The sequence below is a fragment of the Mobula hypostoma genome, chromosome 22 (assembly GCF_963921235.1).
Source record: "Mobula hypostoma chromosome 22, sMobHyp1.1, whole genome shotgun sequence".
NCBI lineage: Eukaryota > Metazoa > Chordata > Chondrichthyes > Myliobatiformes > Myliobatidae > Mobula > Mobula hypostoma.
The window spans coordinates 33687382-33708851 of NC_086118.1; the positions used below are offsets into that span (position 1 = coordinate 33687382).

Consider the following 21470-nt stretch of genomic DNA (forward strand, 5'->3'; position numbering starts at 1 on the left):
CTACTTGGTGTCGTAATCCTTTTCAAAATGCTGAGGCAGTTTTATTTCATTAAATGTGAGTTTTATGTTTTCATTAAGTGTAAGTTTTAAGTCCTAATCTCTTCACCTACACTGTTCTTAGTTTCTCCCTTTTTCTATAAAATTGTATAGGTGTTAAAATGAACCTCTTAGTGAAGAAATAAAATGAGTCAATTGCCTTCCATTAATGACGTATAGAAAATGTACAGCGGTCCACTAAGCTTCAGAAAGTAAAATTCTATTTAATTTTTCAGTTTCTCTCTGTTTTGTGTTGCCAGGTTTCCATCTACATCAGACCTAACGCAATTTTTTTTGTTCTCATTTTAGCCTTTGAACTTTCAGAAGAAGAATCCTAAACCGATGCAGTAAACTTATTTTGTATATGAGAGTTGTGCACAGAGTAGAACAAGTTGGAAATAAATGATTTGCTGGGCACCGATTCCCACAGTATCCTTTTAAATTGAGTTAAATTGCCTGGGTGTCATATGATGATGTAATCAAATGATCCATTCCCTATACCTTCCCCAAGTGTCACATCTGATCAATAGAATGTTTAACACTTTCAATCTTTCTCAGCATTTGCAAAAATGCCTTCCTTCCCTCAAGCACTACACAAGTCAGACAGTATGAAATTACACCCTGGTGTATATACCTTATTTTTTGTGTAAAGAGAAACAAATGAGGGCTTAAGTCAGACCAATGGCATGGCCATAATTTGAAATCCTTTGATTTTGCAGAGGGTAAAAAAGAATAAATAGAACTATTCCTATATTTATACAGTGCCTTTTAACTGACAACAGCTACAAAGATTAAGTACCCATAGACACTGCATAAACAAGATCTGTAAAGTCAATGGCTCGAGTACAAGCATTGCAGCAGCAAACAAAACAGCAATGGAAGTTCTATAATTGGAACATGAGCTTTCAATTGTTTTATTTTTTTAATACCATGGCAAAAAAAAGTCCTTAAGTTACCTTGATTTCTCCGATTCTGCATTTAAATTGCATGTCCTTGTCATCCTTCACTTCACGGGCAATGCTGACAGAGAAGTCCTGAAGAATGCATTCTGTCAGCTCCAAGAGAAAGCAGCTGAGTGATGGAACAACCAGTTACTAATTACACCAAAGAATGTTTTCTAATGCACAATGATTAAAATATTGCTATTAACTAGTCCTGACTAAGGCAACATTCTCAATTATGTGTGTACACTGGCAGAGAAGATGATCATCTGCATTCGTAATGGCCTCCAGCTTGGGTTCACAAATAAAGCATAACCACTGGGGAGCGGTGCCTAGAACATTACCACAGCCCTTAAAATTGAAGTCATTAATAGTCATACTGGAGGCATAATGGCAGGCTAGAGGTAAGGAGAAAAACTAAAGATTGGTGGCTAAATGGCAATAGCAAATTAAGAAAAAAAAACTTCTATTTGTGCACATGAAACACAAAAGATTCTGCAGATGCTGGAAATCCAGAGTAACACACACAAAATGCTGGAGGAGTTCAGCAGATCAGGCAGCATTTATGGAAAGGAATACGAGTCAATGTTTCAGGTTGAGAACCTTCATCAGGTCCCAAGACATCGACTCTTCATTCCTTTCCTAAGATGCTGCCTGACCTGACGAGTTCCTCCAGCATTTTGTGTGTTTCACTTTTATTTGTGCAGCAAGTATTAGATCTGGCTCAGATGAAGCACTCTGGCTTCTATACAAGTCATCATTCATGAAAAATATTCATTTTATTTCAGGGTCGGCACAGACAAAATACCCAAATGGTCAACAGTGATGTGTGATGCTGACCAATATTATTCTCAAGATGAGGATCAAGTCCAGTTGACTTGTATTACAGTTATGAAATATCTATTGAGGAAAAGAATGATGTGTGTTTCTGAAGTCACAAGTGAATACGGGCCATCAAAGTGTAAAGGACACCCAGGATATCTGCTGGACTTTGATATATGGCACCAATCAGGATTTCATACAAACACTTACTGAAACAATGCCATAAGCTATGATTAACCTTCATTGACTTCAATTGTGATTTTACACTGCATTGCTCCAACTTTTTATTTCAAAGTACAGGGGGAAGAGAAGTTAAGAGAAAATGCATTATGCAAATCCTTGTATTAAATAACCAGAGCCCTTAATTAGCTACAAAGTTAGAGGGTTTAACCAGCTCCATAACATGACCTTTGATGAAAATTCTTCAGGCAAACTCATCCTTGGGGAATCAGACTATAATGTAGTTCTGCACACACATGGAAGACCAAAAGCAATTTGGGAAAATATTTCAATATGTCACGTGGGATAACGCAGATTAGATTATTAATTAACAGTGACCTTTGAAAAATTGTCTTTTTGTACAAGTCATGATCTTGTGATATCTAGGTTTCACAGGGTTAAATCCAGGTTAATGGTTGCTTTAGTGAAATAATTCAAAGGCAGATGCACATTTCCTAACATAATAATGGGTATACACACATAGAGCATCTTCTACATCCTCAACACATCCTAAATCAAATTTCTGTCAGTGAATCTCTAAAATATTATTACTAGAAGTAAGCATACCAACCAATGCAAACAAGGTCCCATTAAAGCTCTCAATAAATCTGGGGAGGGATTCATTTTGTGTTAGTCAAGGAGTAAATACTTCCATGATCGGGTTTAAATAATACCGCCAGATACATATCATCCACCTAAAGACAGATGGGACATTCAGTCAATATTTCACCTTGGTCAATGTGGCATTCCTTCATACTGCCCTGGTGATGTACTAGATTATGTTAAAACCAGCCTGCTGCCAACACACGATCCGTGTGGCTGCAATTACTTTCTTCGGCTCAGTGTTAACAATTGACAAGGCAGAGCCATCCAAAGTCAAGAGATTTAAGTGATTCCCGGGACCTGACAGGGTGTTCCCTCGGACCTTGAAGGAGACTAGTGTTGAAATTGCAGGGGCCCTGGCTGAAATATTTAAAATGTCGCTGCCTACAGGTGAGGTGCCGGAGGATTGGAGAGTGGCTCATGTTGTTCCGTTGTTTAAAAAAGGATCAAAAAGTAATCCGGGAAATTATAGGCCAGTAAGTTTAACGTCGGTAGTAGGTAAGTTATTGGAGGGAGTACTAAGAGACAGAATCTTCAAGCATTTGGATAGACTGGGACTTATTAGGGAGAGTCAACATGGCTTTGTGCGTGGTAGGTCATGTTTGACCAATCTGTTGGAGTTTTTCGAGAAGGTTACCAGGAAAGTGGATGAAGGGAAGGCAGTGGATATTGTCTACATGGACTTCAGTAAGGCCTTTGACAAGGTCCCGCATGGGAGGTTAGTTAGGAAAATTCAGTCGCTAGGTATACATGGAGAGGTGGTAAATTGGATTAGACATTGGCTCGATGGAAGAAGCCAGAGAGTGGTGGTAGAGAATTGCTTCTCCGAGTGGAGGCCTGTGACTAGTGGTGTGCCACAGGGATCAGTGCTGGGTCCATTGTTATTTGTCATCTATATCAATGATCTGGATGATAATGTGGTAAATTGGATCAGCAAGTTTGCTGATGATACAAAGATTGGAGGTGTAGTAGACAGTGAGGAAGGTTTTCAGAGCCTGCAGAGGGACTTGGACCAGCTGGAAAAATGGGCTAAAAAATGGCAGGTGGAGTTTAATACTGACAAGTGTGAGGTATTGCACGTTGGAAGGACAAACCAACGTAGAACATACAGGGCAAACAACAGGAATTCTGCAGATGCTGGGAATTCAAGCAACACACATCAAAGTTGCTGATGAACGCAGCAGGCCAGGCAGCATCTCTAGGAAGAGGTGCAGTCGACGTTTCAGGCTGAGACCCTTCAGGCCATAGATGAAGATGTCTGTGCAGGAAAGGGAAATGAAACTAAATTGGCCAGAAACCAGGAAATCCCAGCTGGTACAGAAGGAGCAATCATGAGTATTTTTATTCCCAATAGGTGACCAAGAGGAATGACTAGAGCAGAGCGGTAGACATGGTCTAAATGAACTTAAGCAAGGTTTTTGACAAAGACTAACATGATAATCTGATCTGGAAGGTGAGATCGTGTGGAATCCAGGGTGAGCAAGTCAATTGGGCACAAAAAAAAGGAGGGAGTTGTTTTTCCATATAGGAGATCTATAATCAGCAGTGTACCAGAGATCACTGCTGGGCTTTGCGTTGTTTATCTTGTATATTATTGATTTAGATGCAGGTGTTGCGTTGGGTCACTTTGTGGATGATACTACAATTAGTGATATGGGGTGCATAAAAATTCACAAACTTTCCCAGTCTGCCTGAACCAAAATATTAACTAAAGGATCAAGTTCTGGCGACTTCTCCCACAGGATAATGGCAATGGAGAGTTCTTTAAATGCTTCCCACTACTTTTCGGTCAGGTGTCTTTAATATTTCAATGAAGGTGGTTGTTCAAATGTACAACAATAGCTAGATGAACTGTGACAGTAGGCATTTGGAATTTATCTTGGACCAGGGTGAAGAGATGTATTTTGGAATTTTAAACACACCGAATAGAGAGACTGAGGAGTACAAGTGCAGAGTACCCTGAAAACGGTGACATGGGTAGACAATATGACAAAGGCATGTAGTATACTTGCCTTCATCATACAGCACATTGAGTACAGGAGTTGAGACCTCATGTTACAGCTAAGAGACCGCAACTGGAATATTGTGCCCAGTTCTGGTTGTCATAAAAGTTTTAAAAATATTGTTTTGGTTATAGATGATGCTTCCAACAACCATTTTATTGAAGAATTTAGTGGAGTTAAGAGATTAACCAATAGTTAGAAGCTTGCAAAAGTCATGTTCAATATATCGAATGGTACAGCGTAGAGTAAGGTTCTTTCAGCCCACCTTGCTCATGCCGACCGCGGGGTAGCCCCATACTGCTCCTCACATTCCTTATCCTAGTACATTCCAAATGCGTTTTAAGTACTGTAACTGTATCTGGCTCCAGCACCTCTTCCAGCAGATTGTTTAAGATCAAGGTAGGACAAACTTTCAGAGACTGCCCAACGTGAGCAGGCACATAGCAAGGCCCCTCATCCTGCAAGTGTTATGTGTAAAACTAATGGTATCACTGACCCCAGTAAATCAAATTCAATGGTTAATAAGGAGGATTTCTGCTAATACTTTAAACACCAATTGCTTACTATAAGAGTACATCACTGAATTTTCGATTAAAGGTGTCAATTTGTAGTCTTGAATACATCAAAGAAATACAACTATATAAAAATTCATAAATTTCCCTAGTTGGTCTGGACCAAAATTCCAACTTAAGAATCAACTTTTTCCCTAGGATGATGGCCACAGAGATTTTGTTTTAAATGCCCACCACTACTTTCCAGTCAGGTGGTTTTAATGTTTAACAAGGATGATGTCTACAAACAACATTAGACCATAAAACCATAAGATATAAGAGCAGAATTAAGCCACTTGGCCCATCGAGCATGCTGCACCATTTTGTCATGGCTGATCCAATTTTCCTCTCAACCCTTCTTGCCTTCTCCTCGTATCCCTTCATGCCCTGACCAATCAAAAATCTATCAACCTCTGCCTTAAATACACATAAAGACTTGGCCTCCACAGCTAGCTGTGCAAAGAATTCCACAGATTCACCACTCTCTGGCTAAAGAAACTCCTCCTCATCTCCATTCTAAAAAGAGGTCCTTCTATTCTGAGGCTGTGTCCTCTGGTCTTAGACTCTCCCACCATAGGAAACATCCTCTCTACATCCACTCTATCAAGGCCTTTTATCATTCAATAGCTTTCAATGAGGTCACGACTCATTCTTCTGAATTCTAGAGAATACAGAGCCAGAGCTATCAAACGCTCTTCACATGACAAGCCGTTCAATCCTGGAATCATTTCCGTGAACCTCCTTTGAACTCTCTCCAGTTTCAGTACATCCTTTCTAAGATAATGGGCCCAAACCTGATCACAATACTCTTAAGTAGGGCCTCACCAGTGCTTTATAAAGTTTCAACATTACATCCTTGCTTTTATATTCTAGTTCTCTTGAAATGAATGCTAACATTATATTTGCCTTCCTCACCACAGACTCAACCTGCAAATTAGCTTTCAGGGAATCCTGCTTAAGGACTCTCAAGTCCTTTTGCGTCTCAGTTTTTTGTATTTTCTCTCCATTTAGAAAATAGTCAACCCTTTCATTTCTTCTACCAAAGTGCATGATCATACACCTCCTGACACTGTATTCCATCTGCCACTTCTTTGCCCATTCTCTTAATCTGTGCAAGTCCTCCTGTACCTTTGCTACTTTGTCAGAATTAACTGCCCCTCCAACTAGCTTCACATTGTGTGCAAACTTTGCAAGAAAGCCATCAAGAAGGGATGTACTGATGTTGGAGAGAGTTCAGAGAAGATTTACGAGGATGATTCCTGGAATGCAGGGGCTAACATATGAGGAGCGTTTGTCGGCTCTTGGACTGTATTCATTAGAGTATAGAAGAATGAGAGGGGATCTCATAGAAACATTTCGAATGTTGAAAGGGTTGGACAGAGTAGATGTGGAAAGGCTGTTTCCCTTGGTGGGTGAGTCCAGGACAAGAGGCAACAGTCTTAGAATTGGAGGGTACACATTTAAAACAGAGATGAGGAGAAATTCTTTTAGCCAGAGGGTCATGGATTTATGGAATTCGTTGCCACGTACAGCTGTAGAGGCCCGATCATTGAGGGTGTTTAAGGAGGAGATTGATAGGTATCTAATTCGTCAGAGTATCAAGGGATATGGGGAAAAAAACGGAAATTGGAACTAGATGGGAGAATAGTTTTGCTCATGGTGCAGTGGCGGAGCAGACTTGATGGGCCGAATGGCCTACTTCTGCTCCTTTGTCTTGTGAATTCCATCATTCAAATTATTGACATACAGTATACATAAAAAGAATTGGTCCCAATATAGACCACTGTGGAATACCACTAGTCACTGGCTGCCAATCAGAAAAGGCTCCCACTATTCCCACTCTTTGCCTCTTGCCAATCCAGCCACTGCTTTATCCATACTAGAATCCTTCCTGGTAATACCATGGGCTTGTAGTTTGTTAAGCAACTTCATGTATGGCGCCTTGTCAAAGACCTTCTTAAAATCTATATACACAGCATCAACCGATTCTCCTTTGTCTATCTGACTTGTTTTTTCTTCAAAGAATTCCAACAAATTTTTCAGGCAAGGTTTTCCCTTGAAGTAAACATGCTGACTACGGCCTAATTTATCATGAGTCTCGAAGTACCCCAAAACCACATCCTAACAATCCACTCCAACATCTTCCCAACCACTCAGGTGAGACTACTGGCCTATCGTTTCCTTTCTCCTGCCTACCTCCCTTCTTGAAGAGTGGAGTGACATTTGTAATTTTCCGGTCTCCTGGAACTTGCTTGACATGTGATGGGAGAAATCACATCTTACGGTCAACAAATTATATTTTACTTTATTCCCTCTACATTTCACCGTGACTACAGGGGGAGAAAAAACTTCCACATATACTCACCAACAAGTCCATCCCTCAGGGCTCCAAGGAGCACAATTCTGAATAAACTTCCGAACAAAGGTATTATCCTCGGGTAGTGGTAATGGCTTCAGTACTGCAAATACAAGAAACAGCAGTTTGTGAATATATTGCATAAACTCATAAGATGTTTGGAGGCACCACAACTCTGATTTAATCCTGACCTCTGGTGGTGTCCATCTGGACTTCACACATTTTCTGTGATTGTTTGGATTTCCTCCAGTTACTGCAGTTTTCTCCCGTATCCCAAAGATATTGGTAGGTTCACTGGTCACCGTAAATTCCCCTCAATATGTAAGCAAGTGGCAGAATCTGCGGGGGAAAAAGTGGAGGGGGGGGAAGAATTGGAGTTGATGGAAATGTAGGGAGAATAAAATGGGATTGGTGTAGAATAAGTACAAATCGTTGCTTGATGGCCAAAGGGTCATGCTGTATGCTGATTACTCTGAAGCAAATTTAGCTATAGTAGACTGATTATCTAATGCAGCCATACTGAATGCATTTAACAGAAGCAGCACGATGAGCTGCAAGTTGTCAGCCAGTGTGCAATGAAGGTAGAAGATACAGCGGTAGTTGAGTGTATTCATGGAGTACTAGCAAACGGGCATTTCAGAGACATCTATAGCTTGGCACAAAGTGCAACAGTGTCCAATACCCAGTATCAATCCTCAACACCAGCAGGGGAAGATTTATGATCTTCTCACTGCTTCAACGCTGGTTGCACGTGAACTTGCATCCAAAATATGTGGTCCACATACATAATTTAATTCCTCCAAGCAGAAATTCTAATAGGACTGTTCGGTAAATGGGCTGGGCTATAATAATGGGCGGACTATTAATACACAGGCAAGGTAGTGAGGGGGTGGGGGGAATCATTAATTTGGTAAACCTGCAGAGAAATTAATCATAGTTATTACTTCTCAGCCTGTTCAAAATCCACTCAATACTATAAAGTGGCAGAGAGCAGCCAACAAGATTAACGTGACCCTGCATGGTAAGAATGACAAGATTACAGTATCAGTATTCCCTGTTACCCAGTAAAAAATTGGGGTTTGATTTAAAAATATTCAAAGTCAAATACTCAGGGTGCCTTGCTCCTGCAGAAGCTTGGTAGAGTCAGAGCTATACAGCACTAAGAGCGGTCTGTCAGCCCTACTCATTCATGCTAATCAAGACACCTTCCTAAGCTATCCCCACCTGCCTACCCCCCAAATCTTTCTTATCCGTGTGCCCATCACAAATCCTTTTAAGATGTTGTAATTGTTCCCACCTCCATCCCTTCCACTGGCAGCCCATTCCATGTAGCTTTTCACATGGAGGGCAGAAATGTGCCACTCATGTCTTCCTGAATTATTTTCTCCTCACCCAAAACCTATGCCTACTAGTTTTAGATCTAACCTACCCTGAGGGGGAAAAAAACTGTGAACATCCACCTCAGGATTTTATAAACCTCTTACAAGGTTAACCCTCAGCCTCTTCTGCTCCATGGGAAATAACCCCAGCTTAAACAGTCTCTCCTTAAAACTCAAGCCCTTCAGTCCCAGCAACGTCCCCATGAATCTTTTCTACACCCTCTCTAATTTAATCAAATCCCAGGTGTAGTACGGCAACCAGAACTGCACACAATATTTCCAGATGTGCTATCACCAACATTGTGTACAACACTAAAATGATGTCCCAATTTTTGTACTCCACGTCGTGCAGACCTTCGACCCAACTGATCCATGCCAATCAAGATTCCCATCTATGCCAGTCCCATCTGCCAGCATTTCACCTTCTAATCATTTCCATTTCATTTATTTGTTCAACTGTCTTTTAAATGTTTTCATTGTATCTGCTTCATCCACTTCCTCTGGCAGCCACACTTTCTGAAGCACCATTTAAAAGTTTTCCCGCTCACCTTAAATTTACGCACTCTAGATCTTGATACCCCAACTCTGGGGGGGAAAGATTGCATGCACTCACCCTATCTAGGCCCTTCATAATTCTTTTACACTTCTATAAGATCACCTCTCAGTCCCTGACACACAGAGGAATAAAGTACCAACCTGCCCAACTTCTCCCTATTTCTCAATCCTTCAGCTTATTTATTTTTAGATCCAACATGGAACAGGCGCTTCCAGCCCAAGAAACTGTGCCATCCAGTAACCCACCCGTTTAACCCTAGCCTAATTACATGGCCATTTACAATGACCAATTAACCTACTAACTGGTATGTCTTTGGACTGTGGGAGGAAACCCACAGAATCAAGCTGAGAATGTACAAACACCTCACAGTCAGCACTGGAATCGAACTCCGACAGCCGGAGCTGTATTAGCATCATACTAACTGGAGCATTCTAGAAGATCTTTCCTACACTCTTTCTCCGCTTTAACTAAATCTTTCCTATAGCAGGGCAACCAGAAAGTGAACACAATACTCCAAGGGCAGTCTCACCAGCATCCCAAACAACCACAACAGGAATTCCCAAATTTGCCGTGATATATCCCAGACAGCAAGCCAAACGCCGCCTTCATCATCCTGTCCCGTGACTCTACTTTCAGAGAAGTGTTCACTTGAACTCGGAGGTCCCTCTGTTCTACAACACTCCCAAGGGCCTTGGTGTTCTCTGCCAACGTCCTACCTGGATTTGACTACCCAAAATACAACACCTCACACTTACCCAAATTAAACTACATTTGCCATTACTCAGCCCATTTACTGGACTGATCAAGATCCCCTCCCCCGAGCATAACTTTTGATAAGCTTTGTATCGGTTACCAAATAATAATAATAATAACAATTTTATTTATCGAGCACTTTTCAAACAGATGATGTAGTTCAAAGTGATTTACAAAGGGCTAAAAGTACAATTATGAAAATAAATAAAAATATGAGAATAAAAGACAACAAGATGTTAGTTAAAAGCAAGGTTAAATAAACAGGTTTTGTGCTGGCATTTAAAAGAGTCAACTGAGTCTTCATCCCTAATCGCTTTAGATACTGAATCCCACAGTTTAGGAGTGTGGTTCAAAAAAGCTAACTTGCCAACTATCTTTTGAGGGAGATTTTTTTAAATTTAAGAGAATGGCAGAAGAAAACATGAGATCTCAAGCACAATTATAAAATGAAAATGATTCTCTGATGTACTTCGGTCCCAGAATATTAAGAGCCTTAAAAACAAGTAAGAGAAATCTAAAATCAATTCTAAAAGATGCAGGAAGCTAATGCAGAAGTAGCTAGTGTGGGTGTAATATGTTCCTTTATCCTAGTTTTGGTTAAGAGTCTAGCAGTAGCATTCTAAATGAGTTGAAGTTTGTCAATTGATTGCTTTGGAGATTAGATAACAGACATAATTCAAGATAAATGTCTCAACCAATGAAGGCAAGTGTACTTTGTGCTTTCTTTACCGCTGTCCACGTTTCCACTTTTAAGGAACTATATACTCTCAACCTAAGGTCTAGATGTTCAACATTCACTTAGACACTGCCATTCAAAGAAACCCATTAGAACCCATTAAAAAAGGCTCTCAAACACCCAATGTGCAGAAAAGAAATAAATCATTCAAACAATAAAAGTAGCCAAATAACATTCAGAACTGAAGTTCACAAAAATGAGTCCACAGCCACAAAGTCAATCACAGCCGATCCAGGAGCTTGTTAGTTGCAGGCCACATCCTCAGTCCAGCACAAAGACAGAGAAACCTTGTCAAGCAGTGAGCTGAACACGGGCCCATCGCTCTCCTCCTGCCTCAGCGCCCTGACCTTTTCAATCCAGCCCAGCGCTTAAATCAGTCAAACAGTAGGTTGTTCCTCACTCTCAAACCGGGCGTTGCTGCTTCAATACTCTGTCAGGCCCGGGACCCACTGCCTCAATTTGGCCCTACTTTTCCAATCTGGCCCAATGCATAAATTGAACAGGCATTGGCTTGTTTCTTGCTCTCAGGCCCAGGCCCCACTGCCTCAATTCTGCTTCGCCTCATTTCTGCTAGTGTGAAATGGCTCCAAGTCCGCTCCAGAAATGCCCATACATTGACTCACTTCTCGCTCTCGGGCTCTGCCGCCTCGATTTGGTCCATACACACCACACTCTAACTATCCTGCACCTTCGAGACTTCAGCTTACACCGCAAAAATAGCGGGTCATACAGGTGGTTTGAAAGCTCAACCCCAAAACAGAAGTTACAGGGTATTGATTGCAGTGAACGTCACCAGAAAAAGTGTGATTAATAGAGCAGTTAGTACTTTTGCTTGCTGCCAGCAAGACGTCACTGTGACTCACAAGCACCATCTTAAACCGAATGTGTTGTGTGCTCTTCTCCACACCACTGTTGTAACACATGGTTATTTGAGTTACGGTCACCTTCCTGTCAGCTTGAACCAGTCTGGCCATTCTCCTCTGACCTCTCTCATTAACAAAGCATTGTCACCCACAGACCTGACACTCACTGTTTTTTTTAATCACGCCATTATCTGTAAATTCTATAGACTGTTGTGTGTGAAAACCCTAAGAGATCAGCAGTTTCTGAGATACTCAAACCACCTCCTCTGGCACCAACAGCCATTTTACGGTCAAAGTCACTTAGATCACATTTCTTCCCCATTCTGATGTTTGGCCTGAACAACAACTGAACCTCTTGACCATGTCTGCATGCTTTTCTGCATCGAGTTGCTGCATTATGATTGGCTGATTAGATACTTGTATTAACGAGGTGCACAGGTGTAGCAAATATAGGATCACTGAGTATATCTCAACGTATTCACAAAAAAAACGTGACAGTATTTATTCTCTAAATACATGTTCAATACAGCAACAAAGGTACAGTAAATCCGTGCACAGAAAGCACTCCATATAACAATATAATGAGAAACAGTGTTAGCTTTGCATATGTCAAGCAATGCAAGTTGAAAAGAAGTAAATTCTGCATTTACATTTTCCCCCACGTAAGTTCCACAAGAACAGTTTTTATTTTGAATCTCAGGTTTTTTTTAATTGGTAGTGATTGGTGAATTATGTAAGGGCATATTTCCATTACCCAAATAGCTGTACTGTGGGAGTTACCTTTAAGAGCAAGTCCATTAAAATACAAGTGTGATTTTTCTCAAGCTAAACTACCTGTCTGATACTGAAAATTAACTCACAAGAGTAAATCTTTTCAGCAAATATTGCCCTGTGTCAAAAAAATTGTTTATCCACTGTCACAATTCAATTTTTCTTTCTTTTCCTTTCTGCACATAAGTATGCATTGAATTAAGTATTCTATCATTCTGTCTAGTTTAATTGTGTATTTCAGTGAGGATTCTTCTATCTAATTGGTGAGCTTGCATTCCATGAAGAGCACATCACTTTTGGCTCTGCAAAATCATGGTGAAACAACAAAGTAATAAGCAAAGTTTGTTATTATGTGCAAAATTATAACTAATACCCTTGTTGGTGTTGAATAGACTTGCCTGATCAAACATATACCAGAATTCCTTTTCATTTAAAAATAACTTGCACTTAGCAGTCAGGCAACCATTTATTGAGATATGGACTACTAATAGGAAAAAGATGAGGTGGAATTGGAAACACCAAGAAACTGTGTGCAAGGACAAAGACTTCTGCACAGGGAATGAACAGAATCATTGAACAAAATCTTTATACTTGGATCAAAGGTACTATAGCACACTTAAATTATATAATATGTCAGAACTGCCAAATGTGTGGGAACAAAAAACACAGGCAAAGCTGTTTGTGTTGGAACAAATTTTGCAGAGTAAACACACCAGCTCAGCAGACAGGAGATTATCTCACTATTCCCACAGTATTCTAATGTAAACCCAGTCTGATTTTGTCATTGCCAAATTTGTGCTCAAGCACAACAAATGTTAAATGGTGATGAATTAAGAAATAATATTGTAGTTGTACAGTAATAAACAGATTTAGCCAATATTTAATCTGTTTCTTCAGCGGGAAGGAAAATTCAGATGCTACGAACAGAAACCTAGGAGGACAAGTGCATAGATTCTTGAAAGCAGTGTCACAGGTGGATAGGGTAGTGGAAAAGGCCACTCTGGCCTTCAGTCAGGGAACTGAGTACAGGAGTTGGGACATTATGTTGCAGTTGTATAAGTCACTGTTGAGGCCACACTGAACTACTGTGTACTGACTTGGTCAACCCCTTATGTAGTTCAACTAGAAAGACCGCAGAAATTATTTATGAGAATGTTGCCAGGGCTGGAGGGCCTGAGTTAGAGAGAGGCTGACCAGGCTAGATCTTTACTCCTTGAAACTTATGAAAAACAGGTATATAGAAGTAGCTAAAATTGAGAGGCACAGATAAGGTGTATGGTAACAATAGGTAAGGGAGTCAAGGACATAAAGTTTAGGGGGAAGAGGGGAAAGATTTAAAAGGTGCCTGGGGGACAACTTTTCCATGCAGAGGGTAGTGGGTATATGGCATGAGCTTCCAGAGAAAGTGAATGATGGAAGTACAATAGTATTAATTAAAAAACGCTAGGATAGGTAAATGGATAGGTGCGGCCTTGAGGGATTATGGGGTGAATGCAGGAAGTTGGAACTAGGAGTGGACAATGTGGTTGGCATGGACTAGCTGGCCCAAAGAACTTGTATCCGGTCTGTATTGTCTATGACTCTACAACAGGAAGGTTCTTTGGAAGTCCATTATGACCGCCTTTCAAACATCTATTAAAGCAGCCGTGGTTGCAGATCCCTTCACATTGTGAAGAGATCAAGAGACATGGACAGTCATCTGCATAGTCCTGAATTCCTTTCCAACATACTTGCCAAGGGACAGTATGCTACAATCCAAAAGTGAAATGTGATTAGTACTGATCAGTACCCCAGGGTCAGGATGGCTACAGTGGGTTTGAAGGACCCAGCTCTGTGCTGCAGACGAATCACACACATATAATGACTACAGATTTCTTTGTGAAACATATCTACTGTTACCAGCAACTTAGTGCTAACATGCATATTCAATACCATGTCACATACCATTGACTGAGGAAACCTTGTCAGAATGACACTGTGACAGTGGGCACGTCGTTAGCTCCGGACTCACACTGATTCCACTGCCATCTTGTAGCTTGTAAATAAAGGCAACAAAAAGTTTGGGAGGACTCTGGACCTGCAAACCAAATAACCTGTTGGAACAAGGTTGACTGAATTTAACACCACATAATTAAGAAGAATTTACATAATGTGAAGCAATTTCACAAAAATAATACGTCAAAACATAAATCTTTAACTGTGTGTGCATTATTAAAACTAGTCCTCACAGAATGCCACGGCAGTAAAGTGGTTGGTTATCAGACTAGTCGACAAAGGACTCAGCTTCTGATCTAAAATCCCAAGTCTGAATCCTCGAAGAGGGGAGTGAACATTGGAATTCTCTGCTTCAGAAGATGGTGGAGGCCAGATCATTTAGATCTTTTTAAGGTAAAGATAAATATTTGAAAGATCAAGGAATTGAAGGGTTATGGAGAATTCCAATATCAAGGAATCCTGCCAGGCTGGCTATTCCCTTTTCTCTCTCAGACCTTCTTAGGGCAGATACAGGAACTTGAAAGCCCAGATGTCCAGGCTCAAAATCAGCTTCTTCCCCACTGGTAGCAGACCTCTGAACCAATCAATTTTTACACATCCCCTTCCCAGTGGTGCTGCCATGTTCTCAGACACTTAGTTCTCTCTCTCTCTCTCTCATTTATTCCATTATTGGTAATTTAGCTGCTTTCTGCACTACTTCAGATTCCACTATTATCTTTGCATCATGGTTGTTCTGTGTTGCATCTGCTATTACCATGTAGTGTTTACTTTACCAGCTTCATACATGCAATTTCATTGCACCCTAGTGTATATGACAGAAAACTAAATCTGACTCATATCAAATAGTAAGGCAGGCTTAGGGGGAGGGGCCTATTGCTGCTTGCATGTTCTTGTATGCTCCAATGTGCCTGCTGTCCAGGGAGTGATCAGTTGATATATCTACAGAGTGGCTACCCACTTCTTGCAAGGGTACTTCAGTGGAAGTAAACCCCTCCCGGGTCAAATAGATGAGACAATACAATATTTTCCTTTAATGTTTCAGGAACTGTTTGAATTAGTCAACATTTTCCCTGTTGTTTCAAACTGTTATATGTAAAATGCATTAACACCTCATGACCTTCATAAAATAATTACATTACAGTACAGAATCAGGCTTCATCTCAATGACACATTAAGCCTAAAATTCTGCCTACTCATTCCCCGTCTTAAAAAAGTAAAACAAGCAGAAAAATCAGGCATTGTGCATGTCCTAGGAAAATCAGTGGTCAAAAAGAGCAGAAAGCCTGTTGAGAGGGACTATATGACATGCTTAATTATACCTTCTATGGAAAATAATGGGAAATAATATTTGATCCGCTTATTCAAATTATTTTCAGGATTCAGCTTACAGGCTTATAAATGCACTCACCAAGTGTTATTGGGAATTCCTTACTGAAAGAATTTACTATTTCTCTTCTGAAGAGAAAGGCAATGTTCAACATGAGAGGCTATCTTGTGCAGCTACACTGATCCAACCTACCAAGGACTGAACTAATTTTGTTAGAATTTCTAACCAAAGTTGAAAGAGACTGCTTAACAGCTGTCTTACACAGAAATGGGCACAGCATGCTAAACTCAATCCCATTTAGTAACTGACCAGTCCATTTGTTGGTGCTTAAAATGAATCTGAAGACCATTCCAGACAGGTGTAAAATTTTCATAAGAAGCTCTTTTGTGCACCGTCCCCCGGCATACAATCTGCTCCCTATGAATGATAAGCATTTCCCTAGGCTTTCAAACAATACCTCTGGAAAAGCACGACAGATTTGCATGCTGGTTCAACTGCTTAAAAATTAACACTTTAAAATATGACTATACCTCTTCCCACCTTAAAGTTATTATGGCCGGAGGTGGTCTTGGGGACAAGCTCCCACTACTTATTAAATGCTCCCAAATGGCCTTTAACAACCAAGTTCAGCTCCTGGCAGAACCATTTCTATTGATAGGAGAAGGGGCAAAGGCGCGGTTACTGGCGCTTTAAGACCAATCACTTCATGCACATGGGGCTTGTCAGCCGTGGTTGGAAGCTCATTCAGGAGAAGGAAAACTCTGATTTCAAACTTCCACTGCCTTGCGGCTATACCCATTCATGGGGAAGTCTTTGAGACTAAACCCCAAGGGAAAAATCCGGAGCTGGAGTCCCGAAGGCAATCCTATGTTGAGGACCACCCTGACTGGCAACTCCTGTGACGCTGTTGGTGCCAAACTGTATCAGTCTCTGCCATTCTCAGGATGCAGCTTTCCTTTCCAGAACATCACAGATGTCCTCCTTCAAAGAACGAGGTTTCACTTCCTCCACCACTGACGCTGCCCTCGCCCACATCGCCTCTAATTCCCAAATATCTGCACTCACCTTACCTTCCTACTGCCTTAAGCATCTCCAAAGGGAGCCTACCACCAAACATGCCTTTACTTCCCCACCTCTCTCCACCTTCTGCAAGGATCACTTCCTTTATGATTCTTTTGTCTATTCATCCCTCCCCATTAATCTCCCTCCTTTTAAGTGGCCAAAGTGCTACACCTGCCCATTCACCTCCTCCCTCACCTCCATTCAAAGCCCCAAACAGTCATTCAACTGAGGCAACACGTCACCTGTGAATCTGCTGGGGCCATCTGTTGTATCCAGTGCTCCCGATGCGGCCTCCTCTACATTAGTGAGGCCTGTCATAAATTAGGGGAACCACTTCATCGTGCACCTCTGTTCCATCTGCTATAAGTGGAACTTCCCGGTGGCCAAACATTTCCATTCATATTTTCATGTGTCGGTCCAAGACTCCTTTTGCGTCAGGATGAGGCCCTCCTCAGGGTGGGGAACCAATACCTTTTATTCTGTCTGATATCAGGAATATCGATTTCTCCTTCCGGTAAAAAAAAATTCCTTCCTCCTCCCTTTTTCTGTTTCTCACTCTGACCCCTTACCTCTCCTCACCTGCCTATCACTTCCCCCGGGTCCCCACCTCCTTCCCTTTCTCCAATGGTCCACTCTCTTCTCCTATCAGATTCCTTCCTCTCCAGCCCTTTACCTTTTTTTACCCACCTGACCACCTATCACATTCTAGCTATCCCCCTTCCCCTCACCCCCACGATTTATTCTGCTACCTTCCCCCACCCGTCCTGAGGAAGGATCTCAGCCCAAAATGTCAACTGTTTATTCATTTCCATAGATGCTTCTTGACCTGCTGAGTTCCCCCAGCATTTTGTGTGTTACTTTAAAATATGCTTTGTAATTGATTAATTTTAAATTTCAATCCAGAAACACATCCACAATTTGCTCAATCACAAATGAGCATAATCGAAGATGAATGAAGAGACATATAAATGAGGCAAGAAACAGACTTAGCTACAACTGAACCTTCACAAGTTCGCTTATTGATAGTTTAAAAGAGTTTTCTCGCTGGAGGATACAGCAGTACTCCCATTTCTGCCGCAATGTGACAGAGCTTCCTTCAAGATGCTAACCTCAATGTCTTAACTTCTGATGATATATAACTAGCTTCTCCAGATCACTGAACAATACCAAGGAACAAATATTCCAATGAGCTGGCATGCTTCCAAATAGTACTACAGAGACCAAACACAAGACTGGAGTTTTGTTTTGTTTTGACAAGTCAGTCTGAAATATTTCTATAAAAGGTGTTTAGTACTTAATAAAATGGATGCTGGGGAGTAGTTAATAGATTCAATTTCTGTCACACACAGGACTTTCCAGACCCAGTTGCCAACAGATTAAGCCAACTAATTCAGGATAAACACAGTTGCCTTTCTTTATTAAAGTCAGGAAAACAGATTTCCTGAAAAGGATCTTGGAGTCTAAAAAGGCATCATTACACATCAAATTTGGATAAAAAGGATAAACAATGCTGGGAGAAATATTTTTAAAATAAAGAGTGCAATCAGCTTGCTAAAAAAAACGACTGTGGTAATTCAGCATAATTGCTAGCACAATGCTATTACAGCACTAGAGATCAAGGTTCAATTCCCACCACCACCGTTAAGGAGTTTGTTAGTTCTGCCTCTGCCAGCGTTGGTTTCCTCTGGATGCTCCATTTGTCTCCCACATTCCAAAGACCTGCCAGTTAGTAGGTTAATTAGTCACAAGGGTGGAATTGGGCACGACGGGCTCGTGGGGCTGGAAGGGCCTGTTACCAATCCGTACTTCTAAAATAAAAATTTAAATAATACAAAAAAAAAGGTTGTGTCACTGTTCTATTGTCATCATGGACTTTTGGAAGTCACAGGACAGCAGTTAATATTAGAATTTCACAACACTGGATGCACATCCAAAACTTTAAAAAGTAGCATCACGGTATGATCAGAGGATTAAGAGACTAGCTTCAGTTTCATTCAGAGAGCTCTTAAAAATCATAGTATTTCATGCTACACAGCAAATCAAATGACCTCAATATGATAAGTGTTTACCAAATCAAAAACTGTTCATCGTAACTTTTTCCTACAATTTAATCTTGCACTTATCAGCAAAATGGTACCTTCCACTGCAAACACCTTTCCCCTTATAAACCTTTATTACCTCATTCACAAGGAATTGTAGAAGAACCCAAGTTACAAGTTAAGATCTTTAAAATGTTGGATTAGCAATCTCCATCATCAGGGATCCCCACCACCTAGCTCTTTTCTCACTGCTGCCATCAGGAAGATGGTCCAGGAGCTTCAGGACCCACACCACCAGCTTCAGGAATAGTTACTACCCCACAATCATCAGATTCTTGAATCAAAAGGGATAACTTCACTTGCTCCATCACTGGAATGTTTCCACAACCAATGGACTCACTTTCGAGGACTCTTCACCTCGTGTTTTCAATATTTATTGCTTACTTATTTTTTATTATTACTATTATTTGTTTTTTTTTTGTCTTTGCAGTTTGTTGTCCTTTGCACACTGGTTGAATGCCCAAGTCTGAACCGTGTCTACGCCCACCTGGACAAGCCAGCGAGCACTGTGAGGGTCATGTTTTTTTATTTCTCCTGCGTGCGTTCAACACCATCCGCCTTGCTCTGGTGGGGGAGAAGCTGACAAGGACACTGGTGTATGCTTTCCTGGTGTCATGGATTCTTGATTACCTGACTGGCAGACCACAGTACGTGTGCTTGCAACACTGTGTGTCCGACAGAGTGATCAGCAGCACTGGGGCTCCACAGGGGACTGTCATGTCTCCCTTTCTCTTCACCATTTACACCTTGGACTTCAACTACTGCAAAGAGTCTTGTCATCTTCAGAAGTTTTCTGATGACTCTGCCATAGTTGGATGCATCAGCAAGGGAGATGAGGCTGAGTACAAGGCTATGGTAGGAAACTTTGTCACATGGTGTGAGCAGGATTATCTGCAGCTTAATGTGAAAAAGACTAAGGAGCTGGTGGTAGACCTGAGGAGAGCTAAGGCACCGGTGACGCGTTTCCATCCAGGGGGTCAGTGTACACATGGTGGAGGATTACAAATACCTGGGGATACGAATTGACAATAAACTGGACTGGTCAAAGAACACTGAGGCTGTCTACAAGAAGGGTCAAAGCCGTCTCTATTTCCTGAGGAGACTAAGGTCCTTTAACATCTGTCGAACGATGCTGAGGATGTTCTACGAGTCTGTGGTGGCCAGTGCTATCATGTTTGCTGTTGTGTGCTGGGGCAGCAGGCTGAGGGTAGCAGACACCAATAGAACCAACAAACTCATTCGTAAGGCCAGTGATGTTGTGGGGATGGAACTGGACTCTCTGACGGTGGTGTCTGAAAAGAGGATGCTGTCCAAGTTGCATGCCATCTTGGATAATGTCTCCCATCCACTACATAATGTACTGGGTGGGCACAGGAGTACATTCAGCCAGAGACTCATTCCACTGAGATGCAACACTGAGCGTCATAGGAAGTCATTCCTGCCTGTGGCCATCAAACCTTATAACTCCTCCCTTGGAGGGTCAGACACCCTGAGCCAATAGACTGGTCCTGGACTTATTTCCTGGCATAATTTAAATATTACTAATTAATTATTTATGGTTTTATTACTATCTAATTATTTATGGTGCAACCGTAACGAAAACCAATTTCCCTCGGGATCAATAAAGTATGACTATGACTATAAGTTAGATAGGTCTTTCATTGATACTGTTATGGTTATTATTCTATAGATTCCTTGAGTATGCCCTCAAGAAAATGAATCTCAGTGGTGTATATGGTGACATATATGTACTTCGATAATAAATTTACTTTGATCAAGGGAAAGAGCAGAAAAGTTAATTTATCAATAAAATAATAACAATTCTAGATTTTAATAACCAAATTACTATAGCCAGACAACTGTAAGATGAAGTTTTATTTGCGAGGGGACACTTGATAAATCATATTTCCTCTGAGACAGAAGAGTTCTGGTAAATGAGCAAAAGCAGAGCTGCTCCAAAGTAAACATAGTCCTATAATGTGACCAATATTACAGCTGCAGCCTCTTCCAAGAGCTAGTAAAAGAGAAAATGAAGTAGACTATAAATATTAGAAGACGTTTAGCCCGACTTGATGAACAATGGGAAGAAAAGAATATTCTTTTTCACCTGAGCCTTCAATGTACTCAGCAATGAAAAGAAGAGCTCAAAGCCAACTTGGCAATCAACTCGACCTGAGGATACACAATTGGGGCCGCACGTACCGTAGTAAAACTTCACAGTGTTAGTGACCCAGGTTCAATTCTTGCCACTGTCTGTAAGGAGTTTGTACATTCTCCCTGATGACGTGGTTTCCTTGGGATGCTCCAGTTTCCTCCCACAATACAAAGTTAATTGGTGCTTGGGCAGCAAGGGCTCATCAGGCCGGAAGGGCCGGTTACCGTGCTGTATCTCCGAAAT

At 41.1% G+C, this 21470-nt stretch overlaps 1 protein-coding gene across 1 annotated transcript in view; it reads right to left on the bottom strand.

Moving 5' to 3' along the window:
- engase (endo-beta-N-acetylglucosaminidase) overlaps positions 1–21470 on the bottom strand; it is a 74815-nt gene that overhangs the window by 15698 nt on the left and 37647 nt on the right. The window contains exons 11-13 of the mRNA XM_063074404.1: positions 14534–14682; positions 7541–7634; positions 993–1107 (exon numbers count right to left, since the gene is read on the bottom strand). Coding sequence (XP_062930474.1) covers positions 993–1107; positions 7541–7634; positions 14534–14682 — 358 coding nt within the window. The remainder of the gene's footprint in view (positions 1–992; positions 1108–7540; positions 7635–14533; positions 14683–21470) is intronic.